Raw genomic sequence first — 20,243 nt, forward strand, 5'->3', positions numbered from 1 at the left:
GGCCATGAAAAGGGAGCAAGGTTTACATCCATGCAATGAAGGTAACAATGATGACGAGTGCGTACGCAATGCTTGGGGGCTACAAGTTACACGGCGTCGTATCGAGTTATCATAACGAGAATAGTTTGCGTTCGGCCGCACCCTCGAGACAAAAAGTATACGTTGTGGGAATGCTGATCTTTGTTTCGCTGAGTGCTCCAAAAGGAATGGATCTGCCGCTTCGCTGAAGCACCACCTTCCTCGGGTGCGCGCCGCATCGATTTATCGGATGAACATTTGTTTTGGCGCTTGGAAACGTGCCCCTGCTACTTGTTGCCGCTTTGTCGTTTTCGTTGGATACGACGATGGCGGTTCCGCACTACCGTCTGCCACGTTGCTGGAACCCCCGACCTTACAGGCTAACCCACAATCGATGAGCTCACCTCCGCTTCTTTCTTATCGTGCGCGTGACTTTTCGGACTCGTCCGATGGATCGAATGAGTATTTTTCATACAAGGTCAATATAACCAGTTAATTTTCTTTCTTTCTTCCTGACGATGAAGCTTGTCAAACCAGCCATTTTCATATACGCTCTGTTATAAAATGAACCTGTGGAACCAGGCTACGTTCCACTGGGCGATCCACATATACTCTTTCTCCTTTTGTCGACTTTATCATTCTTTGGTCGCGCTTGCTTTACTTGCACTACATCTTCACGTTTTTCTTTGTAGTCATCTTTTATTCGCATGGAAGCTGCCTGGTTATCAGATAGGGATACTCACACATGCATCTATTTCCATTATTAACAGCTATTTTCCTAATTTGTACGACGACCTGATGTGTATGAGCTAGCTTTGTATATGAAACCGGACATGACTAGCTTTTGGATAGCTGCTAATTGTTCTGTCTTCCCTTTTTTCCGGCGCAGCGCGTATACCGCGGCGATAGACTATATGAACATCGTCTGTAAGTCCCACATCTCCGCCTCGGTGTTGCAACCGAGTTTCTGTATGCCGGAGCCGCCATCATCTGCACGGTGAATTGAATAGCTGATGAGATCGCCTTGGGGATTATCCTTGTGTAACCTGCAGAAATGAAAAATCCCAGCCTTGTAATACATCGGCTCGCTTTGCACGGACATCTCAGAGAGTCAGAGAGAGAGTGAGAGAGAGTGGTGTATCAGCCCCATTGCTGCCCCTTTTTTCAAACTAAACAATAACCTCTATTTTTTTCTCAAGCCTCACGGACACTTTGCTAGTCTAATAAGCTTTATGGTCCTTTCCTTCCAGGTAAAAAAAAGGTTCGTCGCGTACGGATTTGCCAAGCCCTCATAATCGATGAAACATTAGCAGCGCTTTCCTTCTTGCAATTAGCTTCATTGCAACATCTCTGTTCAACCGGCAAGCAACTCACAGTTAAAGAACCCCGCTTTTCGCTTGCAATACGGGAATGAAAAAGAAGCGCAGTTTCTTCCAAGGGTCTCAGAGCAAGACTACTGCAAACAACAAAGCAAAGAACAGCTCGGATATACTGGAAAATGCACTCCAAAAGGCCAACGTGGCCGTCTTGTACGACTCGACCGACAATACGCAGGATGCGATCGTCGCATACAGAGAGGCGATTGGTCTTTTGGAGCGCGCGATAGATTCGGCAGCAGCCAAAGAAGACAAGGCACGACTGCAAAAGATAGTACGTAATTAGATGCGAGCCTTTGCATTTAAGGGGATCACAAACTCATACGATACGTTCCCTTTCCCTTCCCTCCTCCTCCCTGGCTTCTAGCACGAGTCTTACAGCGAACGAATACGTGTCCTGACAAGCAATCAGGACCCTTCGCCTTCTTGTTCATCCTCGTCTTCCTTTTCTCCTGCTCAAAAACAACAGCAAATACCATCGCCATCTAGTTCCACAAAGCCTTCAATAGACAACAAGAGCATGCTCCAAACCATCAACGAAGAACTCGGTCCGTCGTGGCACAAATCATCATCTAGCAGTAGAAAAACCTCCAAACGCAAACAACATTCTCGGCCGCCATCCTTAGTGAACGACTATTGCAGCACAGCTCAGGAATACTCTCAACCTGGGACACCTACTTCCAGCGTTACCCCGTTTGATACCTTATCTACACATACCATCGATTCCGCACGAACCATCGGCACCAGCTCCATCTTTTCCAACATGTTTGCTAGACGCTCGCAGTCGAGACTTAGCAAAATCAGTCTCTCCACCACCACCACGACGCAGGATTTGCCGGATCCAAAACCTTCGAGGAGCACGCCTATCCCATCATTTAGCCAATCTGCAAAGCAATTACGGAATGCTGGTAACAAAACGATGATCAATATTTTTGCATCAAAGACAATGTTCTCAATCTATCTATTGTTAAAATCTAGTATCTCGGCGTAAACTGCGTGCATCCAGCGAATTCAAACGATCGGATGAAGAGGACGATTATATCAGTCAATTACCTCCTCTTCCGCCAACTTTGCCACTCCCCGTCATTGAAGCCACCTCGAAAGACGAAGACTACTTCGATCTACACTCTTTAGGAGCAGACAACTTGCTTAGCGATCAGCAGCAGCATTCAATATCATTTGTCTCGACTCTCAAACCAAAACCGGTTCCCGTTCCGAAAATGAAACAGCAGGAAGAAGAGCAGTGCAGCAGACAATCAACTGACAGCGACCGATCTTCAAGCAGCGAGGAAGAACTGGTCCACGTTTCTTCCACAGCAACGAGAGCGACGATTTACTCAGTCGGCCGTGCCTGCAAAACATCCGACGATATCGTACGATCGACGACGACGACAACGACGCCGTCTGAAGCAGATCCCCTGCAGGCGTCTATCATCGATTTAAGCAGACTCGATTTCGATTCGGAATTAACTGGAAGTCTGCATCCCACAACAAAATCATATGTGCCGCCCCCTCGGAACCACAGCAAAGCAGCCACTCCACACGTTACAAACCAGACCAGCAACCCCTTGAGGAAATCAACATCCAACAACCAGGTCCAAGACGCGCCACCACCTTCCCTCAACATTGCCGTATCTAGAACCCGCAGTAGCAGCAACTCCTCGCAGTCTTCCATCTCCTCCCCTACGCAGCAATCGCCTCGTCCACGCGCAAGCAGATCAACTTTTGATCTGACGCAGGCTCGCAGCAGTGTGTTCTTTCCCTCCTTGGTCCAAGGCGCTCTGTCTCCCACTAGAGAACGCAGTACAAGCAGCAGCAAAGCCAACAGCAATGGGTATGCGTACGGCATCGAGCCCTTCTTGGATCAGTCACTGCCACCATCACCTCCGTTGTCGTCGTCCGCAGCAAGCAGCAACAACGGTGATACTCGCCTGATGGAGCGACTGGCTGAGTGCATGCAGCGTGGAGGATATCTTTCCGAACGGCTTTATATCCCGAAGGAGATATGGAACCAGCCAAACATTCGATTGCATGCCATAGAGACCAAGGTGGCAACATGCGAGGCGTTGCTTGGAGCATTAAATCACATGAGCATACGCACCAATTTCGACAACGTGTCGCACGCTTTGCAAGACCTCTCCTTACTCGAGCAAACATTTGAGCAAATGCGCGAGACGTTTGCACGTAAATTGTTTCCTGAACCCTTATCGCCCACTGAGGCCCTCCGATCACCTACATCCCCTACTCATCAGCAGCAGCAGCATACCTCACGCAAAACCTCTCAGGTAAAAGCCGTGAAAGTATCCGTAAAATGTATTGCCCCAAAGTTAATGCAGTTATCTCAGGCGCTGGCAGCTTGGAGCAATAGGTTTTCAAAATCTGTAGAACGCATGACTAGTCGCACAAGCGAAGACAACTTTAAAGCATACACGCAAACACTCATTGAACTCTTTGCGGCTGCCAAGACACTAGGTACGTATATATGCTCACGCACCTGTGAAAAGGAGAATAGCCATAGTAATTAAGTTTGCAAAAAGATGTGTGGCACGCCAAGTACATACAACTCATTTCAACGACACCACCTCATCAAGCCAAACTCTACATCCACGCACTGGCCAAGACATCCTCGTGCACAGAAACGCTAAACACAGTCGTGTGCGGATTCGTCATTCAGGATATGTTTCATTTATTATCGAAATGGGTCAAGCGCCATCGCGAAAATGCGCTTGAATGAATAAAAGAATATATATCGTACAAACAAGGAAACAAAAATTATAGATTCATTAATCAATTAATTAACCATAGTTGACCGATCGTACTTTTCGTGAGTGGTCCAGGTGCACGTTGAGTCGCTCGGGCCGGTAGTCCATGGTCATGACACTGTTAGGCGGGAGTATGCGCCGTGGTTGAGGCAAATCCCTTTCGCGCACAAACTACATAGAACAATATTCTTAGAAATCATATACATATAGACATACAGCAACGAGAGAGAACGCCACTCGCTCGCTTTTACCTCGTGAGTTCCCAAAGTGGTCTGCTCGTCATCCTTGAGAATGTACTTGCCGACGAGTCTTTGGCGCCAGGCATTCTCTTCCTCGGCGTTCGCTTGAATGGGCCGTATGCCGCTGAGCTTTTGTCCAATGGGGACAGGCATGCTGCGTGGTCGTTGTCGAAAGGAGAAAGAAGAAGAGTGAACAAGAAGGGCGCGCCGCATGAGCAGCAGCTGCAGCCGCCCTCGAAATTATGCGCCTTTCTGTTTTCTTGGCTTGGGCTTACCACTTTTAGAGACCGGGCCGAAACATGCGGATTCCGCATCACAGACAATAGACAATCCATCTGGACGAAGAATAAAGCATTCTTCACGATAGAAATACATACTGTATTTTCTCTTGATGGAAACGATCTGTTCCTAGTAATCTGTTTCTGCAAGCAAGGTGCATATCAAGATACATGGATCTGCTACCATAAACTACGCCTGTAAAACGAAGACGACATATACGTGACATATATGATATTGTTGGCTTTCACCGAGAAAGATGTTGTTACATGTATGATGATCAGGTATCATATATTATCGGGGAAAAGAAACGTTAGTCAATGCAATAATGGTTGAGCATGGAAATCTATTCCACGGAAAAAGCTCAGCGTCTGGAGGACCCTGCCAAAGGTTGATCGTCCCCAATGGAGAAGTTTATAAATCACCAGATCCAGCTTGTCGAGACAGAAAAGAAGATCGACATTGAGGACACACAGAAGCTCTTGTCTTCACTGACGCCGATTCAGCTGCAAAAGCGAGGCGTTGCCTTGATTAACCTCAAGGTGACAGGTAACAAAGCAGCAGCAACAGCAAACGCGTAAAAGGGATCAGGAACACACTTGCTCAACTCTAGTATGTGTTTAGGCATGCGCACGGGTCTCGGTGGAAAAAGGTAGAGAAAAAGCGAGAGAGGAAGTACATTGATGTATATATATTCTAAAGAATAAAGTTGTGCATAGTTTGATAGATCTGGAGCTTGCGAATCCAACGCGGCTGCCACCCGTGTTTCCTACGCACAAGATATCCACCGGCGATATCGTGGGGATAGACGAGTATAAAAAGGATAAACAGACCAAGGCGGCCAAGTCACCGAGTTCCAAGTGGTCTGGCGTGGTTTTGCGAGCGACAGAAACTCGAATCACGGTTGCTCTTTCTCAAGACAGCGATTTGCCTCCTGAAGTGCAGGAGCGATGCCAAATGTAAGCTTTGATACCTAGTTCGATTTGATAATCAACTTATTCAAAAACAACATCAAATAGCGTCAAGCTAGCCAACAATATAACATACGAACGGTAATACCAGAGTTTACTGTTCCTGTAAAGTACAACCATCGTGCTGACATATCCCCTGCCTCCGCAGCATGTTGAAGGCATTGGAGGAGCTCAAGCATGTTGCGCTGCAAAATTCAGACAGCCTGGTGCAAGTGTTGCTTGGCCAAAAGCGACCTTTACCTCCACAATATGTTGATGATATCACTTTCTTTGATGAGACGTTGAATGAGTCCCAGAAGGACGCAGTCAAATTTGCCTTGGGTGCTCCAGACATTGCACTTATTCACGGTCCACCAGGTTTTTACTATGAATTGATAATACTCAACAATTTTGCTAACAATACTGTGTAGGGGTCAGGTTCGCTCCTCGATGTATATGTTCAGAGCACGTTGTGTTAACGATATTGTTACTATGAACAGACAGGCAAAACATACACATTGGTTGAAATCATCCGACAGTTGGCGGTTGTGCAGAAAAAGAAAGTCTTGGTGTGCGGCCCGTCCAACATTTCCGTTGGTGAGTGTGTGGGGCAGGAACGGTTCTCCCTTGTCTTTCTCTGTTTATCTCATTTTCATTTTATTACTAGATAACCTAGTCGAGCGACTTGCACGCCACCGCATGAATCTTGTTCGAGTCGGCCATCCAGCGCGCATTCTGCCGACTGTTCTGGAGCATTCCCTCGATATCATCACCCGCACGTGCGACTCCGGCCAAATCGTCGCGGATGTCCGCAAAGAAATGGATGAGACGTTGGCAAAGATCAGCAAATGCAAAAATCGGACGGAGAGACGCCAGCTCTACCAGCATTTGAATGACCTGCGCAAGGATTATCGTGCAAGAGAGCGCAAAGTGCTCGATGAAGTCATGACGGGCGCCGAGGTCTTGATATCTACGCTCAATGGGTGCGTATATACATATATAACATTGATGAATAGCTACTAACTATGCAAACGGTACATTGATGTAGATGTGGAAGTCGGAATATGCTGAAACGGGAATTTGACGTTGTGATTATTGACGAGGCAACACAAGCGCTCGAAGCAGAGTGCTGGATAGCCTTGCTGAAAGGGAAGAAAGCGATCCTGGCAAGTTATCAAGGCTGATATGTAAAAGAGGTGGAATGGGTTGCACTGACATCTTCAGTTCAATATTAGGCAGGAGATCACTTGCAACTGCCACCTACTGTAAAGACACCCGCTAAAAAGCATCCCTGCAAGGCGAAACCTGGTCTTTCTACCGAGAGCACACTGACAACCACTCTTTTTGATCGATTGCTTGGAATGTACGGCAACAGTGTCAAGCGGATGCTCAAGGTCCAATACAGAATGCATCGAAAGATTATGGAATTTAGCTCGCGAGAATTGTACGAAAAGGAACTGGTCGCGGACGACAGCGTCGCAGAGCACCTGCTTGCTGATCTTCCGGATGTATCTGCTACCGAGGATACTCAGGTACCGGTCATTCTGATTGATACCAGCGATACAGGGCTCGCACTCGAAATTGTGGATGATGCCGAAGAAGGTGGCGAGCAGAGTAGAGCCAATGAACTCGAAGTCGACTTGGCAGTGAAGCATATTCAGGCTTTGATTGATGAGGGTGGTCTCTCGCAGGAGCACATTGGTGTCATTACACCGTATGCCTTCCAAGTAACTAAATTGATCGCGGCCGTGCGAGAAAAATGGCCACACATTGAAATTGGAACAGTTGATGGCTTCCAAGGACGTGAAAAGGAGGTCATTATCCTGTCGCTGGTCCGCTCAAACGATGCCGGAGAGGTTGGTTTCCTGGCTGAAAAGAGACGTCTCAACGGTAAGTGGGCCGAGAAACATGAGGCATCAAGTTTATGCTAAATGCTTTTATCGTCAATAATGGATTCAGTTGCCATGACGAGACCGAAGCGACAACTATGCGTCATCTGTGATACAGAGACGCTATCAGGCTTGAGAGGCAACAGCGGAAAAGCGGATGGAGGCTTTCTCAAGAGATGGATGAATTGGTTGTCTGAGGAAGCCGATTTACGGTTCAGCGAGCTGTAAAGGAAGCAATTGGATTGAATGATTATTTTTGTAGAGTCTTGATGCGTCTCTTGTAGCATAAATTTTTAATTCTCTAGGCTGCTAAAGCTATCTATGAGTTGGACCAAATACGATGATGCCTATGATGTATATTTTTCTATGGTGTTTGCATATGCGTTTTCAAGTTGAGCAATGCTCCCAAATTTCCTTGAATCAAAAATCCCGTCAATTGAAGGGCGACCAGCCACACAATAGACCTGATACGCGCGATCTTTCTGCCTAATGCTCTTTGACAAATCCAAGCACCACCGAATTTCCGAGTTCCAGGCAGTTGTGCTCGCTGGCTACGGAAGCACCAACAGGTTCACTGACGGCATTGGGACTGAAAAGTTGCAACGAGTGGGGGCATTAACGCAATGTTGCTACGATCAATGTTAGACTGTATCCGATATCCGAGGAAGACAACCTGCCAAAGGCGCTTCTACCTGTAGCCAACAAGCCCATTATCTCGTATACTCTAGACTGGCTCGAGAAAGCAGGCATTCATGGTATTTATTCATTTATTCTATTTTTATCGTGTGATATATCATCTCACCGACTACGAACCCGCTACTTTATCATTTATTAGAGGCTTTTCTGCTGATACAGGCATCAGGCACTGCGCATCAGAAACTCTCGGCGTACATTGCACGTGGATATCAGGGAAATGTACACTGCCACGTCGTCAGCGTGAATGAAGATTGTGGCACCGCGGACGCATTACGGTCAATCAAGGACAGAATAGATGTATGAAATCCTTGTTGAAGCGGATGAAAGTTATGGATGATTGACTGAAAATATCTCTGTACACAGCGAGACTTTATTGTCGTTCCATGCGATCTAGTGACTGACATGAACCCTAGAGAATTCTTGGATGCACATCGAGTGACCGATCCAACGGTATCTGCCTTGATGTACGCACCAAGCACGACCGAAGCAACTGGCAAGGAAGATGGTGTGTTGATTGAATAGTACTATGTAACATAAGAACTGGAGCTGATAGATTTGGGACTTTGGATAGGCTTGCTTCCTTACATTGGCATAGATCCGACCAACTCGGCATTGGTTTACAAAACCAGCCGGTTAGAAGACGAGGATTTCTCAATGCGCATGTCACTTCTCAAAAAGTATGTAATTGGAAAACAACGTTTTTTACCTTGTTAGTAAACATTCTTGGCTCTAGGTTCCCTCGGGTACGCGTATGCACAGATCTCCAGGATGCACATTTGTATATTTTCAATCGCTGGGTACTGGACCTAGTCGCTGACAAGGAGAAAATATCGAGCATATCAGAAGACTTGATACCGATGCTTGTCAAATGCCAATATCAGAAGAAGATGGTGGAGCAAGAAAATGTTTCTGAATGTAAGATCGAGTGGAAATTTTCTTACATCTTTTTGCTAACAGAAAATAGATGCAAGTCGAGATGATCCTATTTTAAAAACTGCCCTCTCGCTTTCCACGACTGCTTCCGATATCACAGAGGATGACCTTGCGCCCTACGACCCGATCAATGCCACCTTCAAGAGTCCTGTAAGGATCCATGTTTTCGTGTACAGAGATGGATTCTGTGGCCGAGGAAATACCATCATCGGCTACCACGAACTCAACAGACATGTTAGTGAGGAAACCGGTGTTAAAAGATGCAGCCAAGTTATTCTAATGTGATCTTTAGGAGACGAAGCAAGGTGAAAACATCACGCGCGTACCAGTGACCGCCGAAGTTGCACCCAAGACTCAAGTGGGCAACGATTCCGTTATCGGCGAATACACAAAGATCGACGAGCGATCGTCGGTCAAAAAGTCATGCGTTGGCTCACACTGTGTCATTGGTAAAAATGTCAAAATCGCAAATTCGGTTATCATGGATCACGTTGTTATCGGCGACAAGTAAGTTGTTTAATAACTTGCAAGTTGTCCGCGGTATATCTAACATTCCATTTCGCAGTGCCAAGGTCGATGGCTGTGTTATTTGCAACAATGCCAAGGTGCTTGAGAAGGCTGTATTAAAGGACTGCGACGTAGCAGGAGAATACGTTGTAGAGAAAGAGAGCCAAGTGAAAGGAGAGAAATTGGTAGCATTTAGAGAAGCAATTAATTAAAGAAGATCTGTACAGATTACAACATATTATTTTCGTATTCGATGCTGCTGTCTTTGTCTAATTGCACATAATAGGAGAGATGTTTGCAAAGCGAAGCGTGAAGCGCTGGTAAAACGAATGTAAACAGGATGCCGTTGGTGAACATCGATAGCTGACGTCGAATCATTTTTCAATACATAAATGTCCATTTTTATCCTATGTTCTCTTGGTGTGAAAAGCAATTGCTAAAATGGTAACTTAATTGTCGTTCGAGGGCGACGGATTTCGGTCCACAACATGAATTTTGAAGTCGCGGTAAAACATATCGCCGATTACGAACCGAGGCTTGCCAAGTCCAGGCTGGTGAACCTGAACGGCTTGATCTATATCATTCATCCATCCATCATCCTTAATTCATCCATAATGGCCGATACCGAGGAAAAGAAGAACGTCCAGACTGAGGAACCCGTAAGTGATATGATGAATAATTATTGTTCTGTTTATGGGACTAGATGAGTGTTACATTCTGGATTGCGTGTCTAACAATGCGAGATGGTAGCACGAGGAAGTTGAGCCCTCTCCCGATGTGCACTTTGAGCCCGTCGTCAAGCTCGATGAGGTGGAAGTCAAGACTTTTGAAGAAGATGAGGATGTCTTGTTCAAAATGTAAGCGATCGTGCCCTCTAGATGAGGATAATAATCCTGATAGATCTCGCAGCAATTAACTCCCTTTACCAGGCGTGCCAAGCTTTTCCGTTACGACAAGCAGTTGAAGGAATGGAAGGAACGCGGCACCGGCGATGTCAAGTTTTTGCAACACAAGGAAACAAAGAAGGTTCGCCTTTTGATGCGTCGCGACAAGACCCACAAGGTGTGCGCCAACCACTATGTTACCTCTGACATGTCGCTCGCACCCAACATTGGTTCTGACCGCTCCTGGGTCTGGAACGTCGCTGCCGATGTCTCTGACGGTGAGGCCAAGGCAGAAACTCTCGCTATTCGATTCGCCAACTCTGAGAACGCCAACTTGTTCAAGGACAAGTTCGAAGAAGTCCAGAAGATCAACGAGGGCAAGAAGCTTGACGAGCCCAAGAAGGAGGAAGGAAAAGAAGATAAGAAGGAAGAACAACCAGAGAAGAAGGACTAGATGTGTCTGCGAGCAACTGACTGACTGACTGGCTGACTCAACATCCTTAATATTCCCCATCTTCCAACGACAACAACAACAGAAAAAGGCGCTTCTTTTTCCCTCTCCCTCTCTCTCTCTCTTGTTTCCTCTTTCCTCTCGACCCCCTTTAACCCCCATCCCCCCATTAAAAGGTCTGACCTTTTGCGTGAGAAAGGTGAGATTTATAATGTACATATTGCATTGCGTCTATCAGCGTGGTGTAGAAGAACACTATGTCTTGGGCGATTGTTGTTGAGGGCAGCATGAGTTTTGTGCGCACGAGTCTTCCATGCATCGCAGAAGACAATTTGACTCATTATCGCTGGTACATTCCTACGCAGCAGAGTTGTTAAGAATGTGCATCAGCAGACGGCGAGCTGTTGTCATTGCTGTGTCTCTCTTACATTGTTATCTTCCGTGAGACTATTAGAAGCAATTGATGGGGCGTTGAATGCTCCGGCTGATGAAGATGAAAACTCAATGTTGCCCTTTTTCTCTGATTCATGCGTGAGCTGTTGTTTGCTGTCATGCAACGAGGACGACGAGAATTCTGGTTGGATTGTCGCGGAGTGGATGCCGTACCGGTGTAACAATCGTCGTACGTTTGTCGCGACTTCCATGTAGTTGGCATAAGTTCTCAGTCGCATATGCAGGGATGCAATGAGTTTTGTGTCGGACAACTGCCAGACATGCACTTCATGCACGGAAAGCACGTCGTCGAGCTGTATAGAGTATGTTGTTATGTTAGATCCATCAATGCAGCCCGTGCGTGCGGCGCTTGTTACCTGTAAAAGATCGTTGGTCATGTCATTCAAAGAAACTCGGCTGGGCACGGCTTGCAGCAATATGACGGAAGTCGTTTTGACTAGTCCGGGAAAAATCAATAACCTAAGAAAAATTGTAATTTTCTGGAACTCTTACCGAGGGGGAGCGCAGACGCAAATATGATGGCTGAAATCAAGATGCTAAATTCTACCTGTCAGTTTTTTTTTCTTCTCTTCTCGCAGTATAAGAGGGATTGTACACGACCTGATAGCTGGATCGAAGTAGTATCGATTTGGAAATGGTGTGAGCCAGATGAACAAGGCCGATGCAATCACTCCAATGTTTCCAAGGGCGTCTCCCAACACATGCAGAAAGATCTTTGGATTTTTATAATTTCCAGTCTTAGACAAGAACAAAAGAATTATTTCATCTTTTGAATTGATAAAGTACTTACGCCTTTCATGTTCAGATGTCCTCCTCCATGGTGGTGGTGATGCCCGTTTACATTTTCAATGTCACTGCTGTGCTCGTGACCATGGCCATGGCTGTGGCCGCCGTGACCATGCCCGTGTCCATGCTCTACGTAATCGCGCCAGATTACTTTATATATCAATATATGCCGAAATATATCCATTCGTTTTACCGTGGAATAGCACTAGCCCGACCAAATTCCCTACAAGACCGGCACCGCCGACTATGAGGACAAGCAAGGGGTCCGTGATCTCTTGAGGCGTGACAAATCGCTGGATCGCTTCAATGACAATCATAAAGCAGAGCGCCAGCAGGAACACTGCGTTCACCAGTGCACCGAGAATTTCTGCTCGCTGCCAGCCGTACGAGTACTTTGGATCATAATTGTCCTTGCCGGCCACCTTTTATATATATATATATATATATACATATATCGGTTAAGTGAAAAGTCCACCACGTAGTAGTAATAAAGTCGATTGATACATACTTTGATGGCCCACAATGCCACTCCAAGACTGAGCATATCGTTCAACATGTGGAACGAGTCTGCAACCTACGCTGTGTTGTTAACATCCCCTTTTTGACGGTGACAATGATGATGGTGGTGAAATATAAATACCAGGGCCAGCGAGCCGGCATAGTAGCCAACGACGATCTCTGCTAGGAAGAATCCACCATTGATGCCCAGCATCAACCAAATGCGCGTTTGTCGACTGAGCATCGTATTGTTGTTGTTGCAGCAGCAGCAGCAGCAGCAAAGTAGAAGACATGCAGTGGGGATTAAGAAGGAACGAACGCTCTTTTTTAAGGTGGATGAGGGGTAAATTTTCCAAATTTGCAATGAACATGTGCCGAATATGTAAAGGTTCAGTCAGATCTCATTCAAGGGGCTACGTTGGTATACATGCAGAATGCGCTTGCTCGCTCATTGATTGACAGCCTGCATCGGTAAATGAGAGTAAATATGCATGCATTGCTGTGTTTACACCACAAATATTGGCTCTGCAGCCGAGGTAAACACATAGTAGGTAACGGATCACGACAACTCGTGCAAACAGCTCGCTGCTGGGTCCTTCCTTGCGTAAACTTCACGGACGCGTGTCATATGAGAGACTCATGATTGCACTCAACCGCGATTATCATCAATATATCAAACCACGTTAGATGATCCCTTGACATTTAACATTGAATAACATTATAGTTATGATGTATTTGATTAAGGTAGTCCCTGGTGATAATAATAACGGTAATGATAATAGATAGACATAAGAATACAATAATGCTATGCTTTAGAATGCCACAAGCTTCGTGTTAAATATTCTGCGTCCCCACGAAGGTTTTTCTAAAAAAAAAAAAACGCATTGGTACACGCATACGTTGTTTGATCTGCAGTTCAGGTGTCACGTACCTTCCTTCGAAGCCTTGGTGCTCTCGTCCTCTTGCAAGCTGAATGGGCGCAAGAAGCATGCAAACACGAGCGCGAGCACGCTCAAGCACAGAGAGATGATACAGAGAATACGAATGACATTACCGTACGCGGTGACGGCACCCAGGTACTGCTCTTCCGGCAGCTCTAGGACGTACACGATGTTGCTGAAAGCTTGGTTCAAGTCAAACTCGCCGGGAATGTTGGCAGCAAGTTCTGCAGGCAAGCGGTTGTTCCAAACAGATCCGGAGATGGCAGAGCCTACGCTGTAAGCGAGGGTAGTGCCGACTTGGTACAGTGCAGTTGCAATAGCCAAGTCTTTTTTTCCAAAACAAAAGCAAACAAACAAATAAATAAGCATACTTCTTTTGAACGTTAAACTATCATCATCATTATCATCCATTTACCTCCAGTAGGCACAGCGCTTTGGACAGCTACCAAAGTGGGCACGAACACCCAGCCGGCGCCCCAGCCGGCGATGACTTGGGATGCAACGAGCATGACGGCAGAAGAGTCAGGGAACCGAGATGGGATCATAAGGCCTTCACCGAGCATGAAAAGACAAATGCCGGTCAGCACAACCGGTCTGTAGACTTTGAACTTCTTCAAGAGGAAACCAGCTGCGACCTGCGCTACGAGATACACTGCGTCGTAGCTACGGTCGACATGCGTAGACTTGATTACATCCCAGCGGCGAGAGACTTGGAGGTAAAGCAAAAAGTAGTTCCATCCGATACCGGTGATGGCGCTGATCATGGAAACCGAGAGCACACCGGCAACGGGAGTGATATCGTCCCAGTTGCCGAAAGGAATCATCGGCTTAGGTGCAACCTTCTTTTCGTAATAGATCAGGACAAGCAAACAGAGGGCACCGCCGACCAAGAGACCGATCGTCGTGGGCGAGTTCCAGCCTCCAAAGTCCGTGGTAGCCAGCACCAGCGGCAACAATAGCATACACAGCGTACCGATCATCAAAAGACTGCCTACAACGTCGACCTCGTTTGCAAAATACATAAAGGTTTCGGAGAAGGACTTATTGAGGTGTCCGCGGTGCTCGGTCAGCTCTGCCTTGACTGCTTGGAGATGACCGCCTCGGCGGATCGATATCTCGGCTCTGAACAGGCCAAAGAACAGGATCAGCGATGTACCGCCAATGCAGAAAGGGATCATGGAATACACCCATCGCCAGTTGCTTTCTTGGCTAAACACTTGACCGGCGATCGGTGCCACAAAGATATTGATGAGGGCGGGAACATCGTAGAATGCCTGGAAAAGACCTCGGTTGACAGTAGATGTGATGTCTGTGGGTTAAAACAAACAAACAAACATATAAATGGGTTCCTAACTAGATCAATCCCCACACCAAGCAAATGGAACAAAATTTACCAGCAATGAGGATGTGGCCAACGCAGTGAGCACCGCTGACTCCGATGGCGTACAAGACTTGGGCACCCTGGATGGTGGGAACGGCATTGTTAGCACGAGGCACGAGCCGAAAGTGAGAAAAAATTTTTAACTCGTAAATGCACACTTACGCAAAGGTCACTGATAGTATTAGACGTGGCAAAGACAACGCCGGAGATGATGTAAATGAGTAGACACAGAACAAACACTTCCGATCGGCCCCACATGTCCGCGAGCTTTGCAAAGAACGGGATCAAGACTGTCTGGAGAATATACTGCACCGTGCTGAGAAGAGCGACCTGGTTCGCGGCGTTCAGATAGCTGGTAACAAGAGGCAGGACCGAGTACGTCGTGTTGCCCTCCCAGTTCTTGGCCCAGGCAACCATGATGATACTGGATCGTAGAATATATCAATCTCGATGATATAAACATCGTAGTCGATCGTACATTGTACCTACCCAACGATGATAATCCAAATATCGACTCGGCGAGCATATTTCTTAATCAAGTACACTTTTTGAATACCGAGAGGGGCATCTGGATCGACGCCTGTATCCTCGCTGTGTTGCTTCTCCTGACCTTTCTCAGCAGCGTCCAAGGATGTCTGGACTTTTTCTTCATGCTGCTGCTGCTGCTCAGATGATGGCTTATCTGGATCCATTTCTCTCAGTGCACTAGAGGAGTGGAAGAATGCAAGCTGAAAGAAAGTTGGGATGGAAAGAAAAATGGAAAGGAGGATCAAAGAGCCACGGGTAAGGTGTATTTTGATGATGATCGCCCTGCGCCTCCTTTTATTTTAGTTTTTTTCTTTTTTGGTCATTTCCTTCCTGTCAACTAGGCGACGAGTCGTTGCTCTCGAGTTTCTTTTGATCAGATCATGGTTTCCAACAATGGCTAATCAGATCCGACTTGGACGGCCCTTGGAATCCGAATATTTTCACCGTCAATGTGTAACCATTGTTCTCGTACCATTGCGGACCATATCCATGTTTGCGGATGGGTATATGCGATGTATACAGTAAAGTGCCTCATCTTCACTGGGTCTGGTGGTTCGCAGCCGCGCGCGTTCTTGTGCCCAAAATGCCACTTCTTGAGACTTGTACAAGTGCATTATAGGAAATACGTTGTACAGCACGTCGTTTCTCTATTGTAGGCTACAAGAAATAAGGTCAAAGCTAAAAGAAACTCTCACCATTTGCTGCAACGAAGACCAGAGTATCTAAAAATCTTCTCTGTTATCGGGCCTCAGATTATCACTGTAAGGTCGTTATCTGTGATGTCGAAGATCTCTTCAAATGTACGAATAGAATTGCACGACGGTACTCTGTATTTGAACAAAGCTGTTTTTGATACTTTCATGTACTTATTGCAAAAAATGTCGAGACCAGCGAAAAAAAAAAAAAGTGGCCCGAGTTCTGAGTTGGGATTTGACGTTTGAGCTTACTGAGGCGCACAAACCGCAAAGACATCTTCGCTAGTCTCATCGCCGGTTCGGTTTGCCCCCTTTCTCGGCTCTGAATGGATCTCTTAAAAACGATTTCGAGTTGAAAGCGTATGTTTGTGCTGTAATCCTCTACGTCAACTAGATACACAGTTATTATCTATCCCAAAGCATTTTCGCTGGGCAGCCCACGGGTACTCAAATTCATATGGTATTTCCGAAGTTTTAAGGCGCACTATGGAGAATCATTAAGGCGGGTGTCTAGTTTTTCAGGTATAAATTCCAGTAGTGTACCTTACAACTCTCCCTTGCCATCGTAATTTTATTTTTGCCTTTGAGAAGCAAAAGGAAAGAGGACTCCAGGTGGCGCAAATCATTCGTCGCTGTTGCAACGCTTTCTTTTTTTCACTTCCTTCGGCGACTTCAACGATGCTCGGTGCCAATCCGATGGGATGTTGTTTGCAGACTGGGTATTCCTTGAGTTCATCCTGGCTTCGATGGCAGTGACAGTGGGTGCAATGATGCCCTATTACACGACATAAGGAGTTAACGTTTGTAACAGGAACTTTGGCAAATATCTGACCTTAATCTGCAAGAATCCTTCGACAACCTGCGGGAGCACAGCTATCTGTGTCTTTCTTGTGATAAGGTCAAATCGCTGGAGTTCAACTAGGCGGTAAATGCCAGAGGCTGGTATATCCATCTTATACGTTCTGCATTCGGATCCTGCATATGCATTTAATCACCTGTTCATGGCTAGTTACGCTTTTCGCTTACCACTGATGACGATCCCTGCAACCACAGTACCGCTAAACTTCTTCTTAATCAATTCGTCGATCATCAGCTTCATTTCCTGGCCGACTTTAACCACTTCGTCGACCACAACCCCCGGCTTTTTGACTTCGATGACGAGCACATCATATAGTCAGCCATTGTCAGACACAGATGCCGTAAAATCTGGCAGAAATTTTGGACTATGGATGCCCTTTGCTCGATTGGCAACTGCCGCTGCCAGCACCGCATTCGCCCTGAACCTTTAGTCAGTACAAGATATCCGAATTCCCATATACTTTTGTTACCATTTGTGGGTAAGGCGTCTGTCTTGGCAAAAGATGTGGTGTATAAAAGGACGGACGTATCCATGAACAAACGTGTCCTCACCAGGTTGCAGCAATCGGTTGCCACAATCAGCGGCAATGTCGTGCAGAATTTCGGCGGCGATCATTTTGTTATGATCTTTTGTCGAAATGACTTCATTTTGGAACGCGAGTAGCTCCTTCTTAAGCATCCAAGTGTCCTCCGGATGGTTTTGTAGCAGCTGCAAAGTAACACAAGTTAATGAAGAACTTCTTACATGTCATAAAAGGCTTACATCGAGGATGGTTTTGCACCAGCTTGAGACGACAACGGGTAATCTTACTTTACATGATTGCCTTTTGAAGGAAGGCAGCTCTTGATGGAAAACGCTTTTTTGCGGGCCAAATGCAAACAGGTACACATGATGCAAAGACCTAGTCATGTTAAACTTCAGCCGTTGTCAACGTCAATTTTCTGTCACTCACAGCACCCGACGTGGCGAAAGGCTCTTCTTCGATTTTTTACACGTATCGATGAAACAATTTCTGAAGGAGAACAATTCCTCACTAATGTCATCTCCATCTTCAAACCACTGCAAGCAAATTGAATATGACAGATCCAAAAAAAAAAAAGAAATCTGACCTTCGCTTCATCTGCTACATTCTGGCAATACTCTAAATCACTGTAAACATAGGTGGTGGTTCGACGCGGGTGCTCATCTGCGCTGGAGCTCGAAACAACAATATCCTCTGTAACTTTTGATCGTGCTTAAAAACCATATCAAATATAACTGCCAGTAGACCTTTATAGCATCATACCATTGAGGACCCTTCTCCTGTATAGCTAAAAAAAGGAAATGAATGCTCGCTAGGGCTATAATTTTTACAACCTTTTATTACCTTGTCAACATTTGTACATTTTCCGGTACAAGTGCCTTCATAGCATTTAGGCTTTCGATCGTGTGTGCTTCACGCGTTTTCGCCTATCGTATCAAAGAAGCGTTAATAACCCCGTAGGATCATTTGGAAACGAAAACATACCAAAGTATCAACCTTCTCCCAGAGGACCTTGGTGCATTCTAACCTATCGAGCAATTAGGGACAAATAAAACATTGCTATATTTTTTATGTCAGCCTACGTTGTTTTCACGTCAGGTCGTAACAAGCGGACTAGATCGCTAAATCGACGTCCCCACGTTGCGGCGATTGCAGACCAATCATTTACAACGCCTGTCCATTGACCCATTTGTTGCATATTCTGCTTGACAAATTCAGACAAATTGGGAACTGCATGTTCGACGATGTACTGCTGCAGTTCTATTTATCGCCTTAGAGTACGTCTATAAGACAACTATTTGACGACAGCTACCTTGTATACCTGGGTAGTGATTCGGTTGACTCATTTTGAATGGTTACTACGCAACCAAAAGCGGCTGGGATATCTTTTTTCGCCCCTCAATTCAACTGCATTAATTCCATCTGCAGCCTCGCTCCGCTGTATTCCGCAATGTAGCTTTTACCCTGTCATACTAGGTCAAAATATTTGTTTGTATTTCTAGGTATCAATTTAACAAAGAAGAAATAATCCTCGGTGCGGGAAACGTAAGTATTGTACCTCGTTCAAAGCAGCATTCTTTGACTAGGGCCCATTCAGATTAAAAAGAAAGCGCCAGTGGGACCAACACAGGACTTGCAAAATTAGACCAGAAATGCTTCATAGCAAACGAGATATAGTAAGTGCTCGCGGATGGAGAACCATCATAGATGGTTTTTAAACCTTGGACAAGGAATCTGGATAGAAGTCTTGAGGGCATCCCATCAATAAGTACATTTTTAGGCGCCTCCAAAGACCACGTATAATAGTTGCCTGTGTCGAGTCTACAAATAGGACAGAGGGAGGTCTCATGCTTGTCGGGCGTCCACGCATGCAAGCGCTGAGATGTAGGCAGACAATCGATCATAAATCACTCTACGAGGGATTGAAACGCGGGAATGAGCAAAACAAAAATAGAGTATCCATTCTACATACCAAGGGTTATTATAAAGTACACAGATACTACTTTACCGAAATGACAACAGAAGAACAACCAAATCGGTCAGCCGGCAGCATTGGCATAGCTACCGGTAGGTGGATAGTTTTGCCCATGGTAACAAAGCCTCTACCGTCACTTGGGGCTCCAGACGATGATGGATACCTCCCAACCAGACGGTGGTGGATGGGGGACTCACTACGCTGCTTTAAATCCCTTTGCATGTCGCGCGTAGCCATTCCCAAAGTATACACCGATGCTGATGACGCAACCACATTCATTATGGGGTCCGCCAGTTCGGTAGATCAACAGATCAGCTAAATTGAGGCTTTATTGCATTTAGTACGTTAAAAGGTTCATTGTACATTATAGCCCTGAAGTTGGCCTACTCACTGCTTATGAAGAAATTTGAGGGTTATATAATAGAAAGAGGAAGAGGGAAAATAAGTTTCAATGGCGATGATGGCTTAGCTTTGGTAGTATGTGATATTCGCCTTGTCTCATTAGGCGACAGGGATTTATTTGGTATGCGACTTTATGTGATCTCAGTATATGCGACTTAATATTCTCGAGAGATGCGACACAGAAAAATTTAGATGGCTGGATGACGGTCTCCTTGAAAAAG

The 20,243-nt window shown here is 45.9% G+C and overlaps 10 protein-coding genes across 10 annotated transcripts; 4 read left to right on the forward strand and 6 right to left on the reverse strand.

The window, feature by feature from the left end:
* Window positions 1–1,428: 1,428 nt before the first annotated feature.
* VTP01DRAFT_8886 (uncharacterized protein) lies at window positions 1,429–4,128 on the forward strand (the record flags this gene model as incomplete). Its single annotated transcript, XM_069388056.1, has 5 exons — window positions 1,429–1,668; window positions 1,762–2,302; window positions 2,373–3,679; window positions 3,740–3,866; window positions 3,932–4,128. 5 exons carry the CDS (start codon window positions 1,429–1,431, stop codon window positions 4,126–4,128), a joined length of 2,412 nt encoding a protein of 803 aa, XP_069240392.1.
* Window positions 4,129–4,189: 61 nt separating this feature from the next.
* Window positions 4,190–4,548, reverse strand: VTP01DRAFT_8887 (uncharacterized protein; the record flags this gene model as incomplete). The annotated part of the gene is made up of 2 exons (XM_069388057.1): window positions 4,190–4,327; window positions 4,408–4,548. The coding sequence occupies 2 exons, from the start codon at window positions 4,546–4,548 to the stop codon at window positions 4,190–4,192; spliced, it is 279 nt and encodes a 92-aa protein (XP_069240393.1).
* Window positions 4,549–5,075: 527 nt separating this feature from the next.
* On the forward strand, window positions 5,076–7,738 carry VTP01DRAFT_8888 (uncharacterized protein; the record flags this gene model as incomplete). Its single annotated transcript, XM_069388058.1, has 10 exons — window positions 5,076–5,220; window positions 5,296–5,323; window positions 5,391–5,630; window positions 5,691–5,723; window positions 5,791–5,990; window positions 6,126–6,218; window positions 6,289–6,604; window positions 6,670–6,787; window positions 6,857–7,511; window positions 7,581–7,738. 10 exons carry the CDS (start codon window positions 5,076–5,078, stop codon window positions 7,736–7,738), a joined length of 1,986 nt encoding a protein of 661 aa, XP_069240394.1.
* Window positions 7,739–7,999: 261 nt separating this feature from the next.
* On the forward strand, window positions 8,000–9,858 carry VTP01DRAFT_8889 (uncharacterized protein; the record flags this gene model as incomplete). Its single annotated transcript, XM_069388059.1, has 9 exons — window positions 8,000–8,079; window positions 8,156–8,265; window positions 8,346–8,503; window positions 8,570–8,711; window positions 8,778–8,883; window positions 8,940–9,121; window positions 9,171–9,373; window positions 9,432–9,646; window positions 9,705–9,858. 9 exons carry the CDS (start codon window positions 8,000–8,002, stop codon window positions 9,856–9,858), a joined length of 1,350 nt encoding a protein of 449 aa, XP_069240395.1.
* Window positions 9,859–10,134: 276 nt separating this feature from the next.
* On the forward strand, window positions 10,135–10,984 carry VTP01DRAFT_8890 (uncharacterized protein; the record flags this gene model as incomplete). Its single annotated transcript, XM_069388061.1, has 3 exons — window positions 10,135–10,305; window positions 10,397–10,503; window positions 10,576–10,984. 3 exons carry the CDS (start codon window positions 10,135–10,137, stop codon window positions 10,982–10,984), a joined length of 687 nt encoding a protein of 228 aa, XP_069240396.1.
* A 252-nt stretch (window positions 10,985–11,236) lies between these two features.
* Window positions 11,237–12,962, reverse strand: VTP01DRAFT_8891 (uncharacterized protein; the record flags this gene model as incomplete). The annotated part of the gene is made up of 9 exons (XM_069388062.1): window positions 11,237–11,338; window positions 11,410–11,727; window positions 11,791–11,870; window positions 11,927–11,970; window positions 12,035–12,147; window positions 12,225–12,349; window positions 12,414–12,642; window positions 12,729–12,794; window positions 12,861–12,962. 9 exons carry the CDS (start codon window positions 12,960–12,962, stop codon window positions 11,237–11,239), a joined length of 1,179 nt encoding a protein of 392 aa, XP_069240397.1.
* Window positions 12,963–13,530: 568 nt separating this feature from the next.
* Window positions 13,531–15,732, reverse strand: VTP01DRAFT_8892 (uncharacterized protein; the record flags this gene model as incomplete). Its single annotated transcript, XM_069388063.1, has 6 exons — window positions 13,531–13,583; window positions 13,650–13,985; window positions 14,075–14,968; window positions 15,054–15,120; window positions 15,203–15,464; window positions 15,530–15,732. 6 exons carry the CDS (start codon window positions 15,730–15,732, stop codon window positions 13,531–13,533), a joined length of 1,815 nt encoding a protein of 604 aa, XP_069240398.1.
* A 1,153-nt stretch (window positions 15,733–16,885) lies between these two features.
* Window positions 16,886–17,353, reverse strand: VTP01DRAFT_8893 (uncharacterized protein; the record flags this gene model as incomplete). The annotated part of the gene is made up of 3 exons (XM_069388064.1): window positions 16,886–17,038; window positions 17,096–17,238; window positions 17,290–17,353. The coding sequence occupies 3 exons, from the start codon at window positions 17,351–17,353 to the stop codon at window positions 16,886–16,888; spliced, it is 360 nt and encodes a 119-aa protein (XP_069240399.1).
* Window positions 17,354–17,437: 84 nt separating this feature from the next.
* On the reverse strand, window positions 17,438–18,991 carry VTP01DRAFT_8894 (uncharacterized protein; the record flags this gene model as incomplete). Its single annotated transcript, XM_069388065.1, has 11 exons — window positions 17,438–17,540; window positions 17,592–17,830; window positions 17,885–18,023; window positions 18,075–18,181; window positions 18,232–18,252; window positions 18,297–18,344; window positions 18,408–18,432; window positions 18,489–18,571; window positions 18,630–18,672; window positions 18,728–18,905; window positions 18,958–18,991. The coding sequence occupies 11 exons, from the start codon at window positions 18,989–18,991 to the stop codon at window positions 17,438–17,440; spliced, it is 1,020 nt and encodes a 339-aa protein (XP_069240400.1).
* A 252-nt stretch (window positions 18,992–19,243) lies between these two features.
* On the reverse strand, window positions 19,244–19,549 carry VTP01DRAFT_8895 (uncharacterized protein; the record flags this gene model as incomplete). Its single annotated transcript, XM_069388066.1, has 1 exon — window positions 19,244–19,549. The coding sequence occupies one exon, from the start codon at window positions 19,547–19,549 to the stop codon at window positions 19,244–19,246; it is 306 nt and encodes a 101-aa protein (XP_069240401.1).
* Window positions 19,550–20,243: the final 694 nt, after the last annotated feature.

The sequence above is a fragment of the Rhizomucor pusillus genome (genome assembly GCF_041956525.1).
Source record: "Rhizomucor pusillus strain CBS 183.67 unplaced genomic scaffold VTP01scaffold_6, whole genome shotgun sequence".
Taxonomy (NCBI): Eukaryota; Fungi; Mucoromycota; class Mucoromycetes; order Mucorales; family Lichtheimiaceae; genus Rhizomucor; species Rhizomucor pusillus.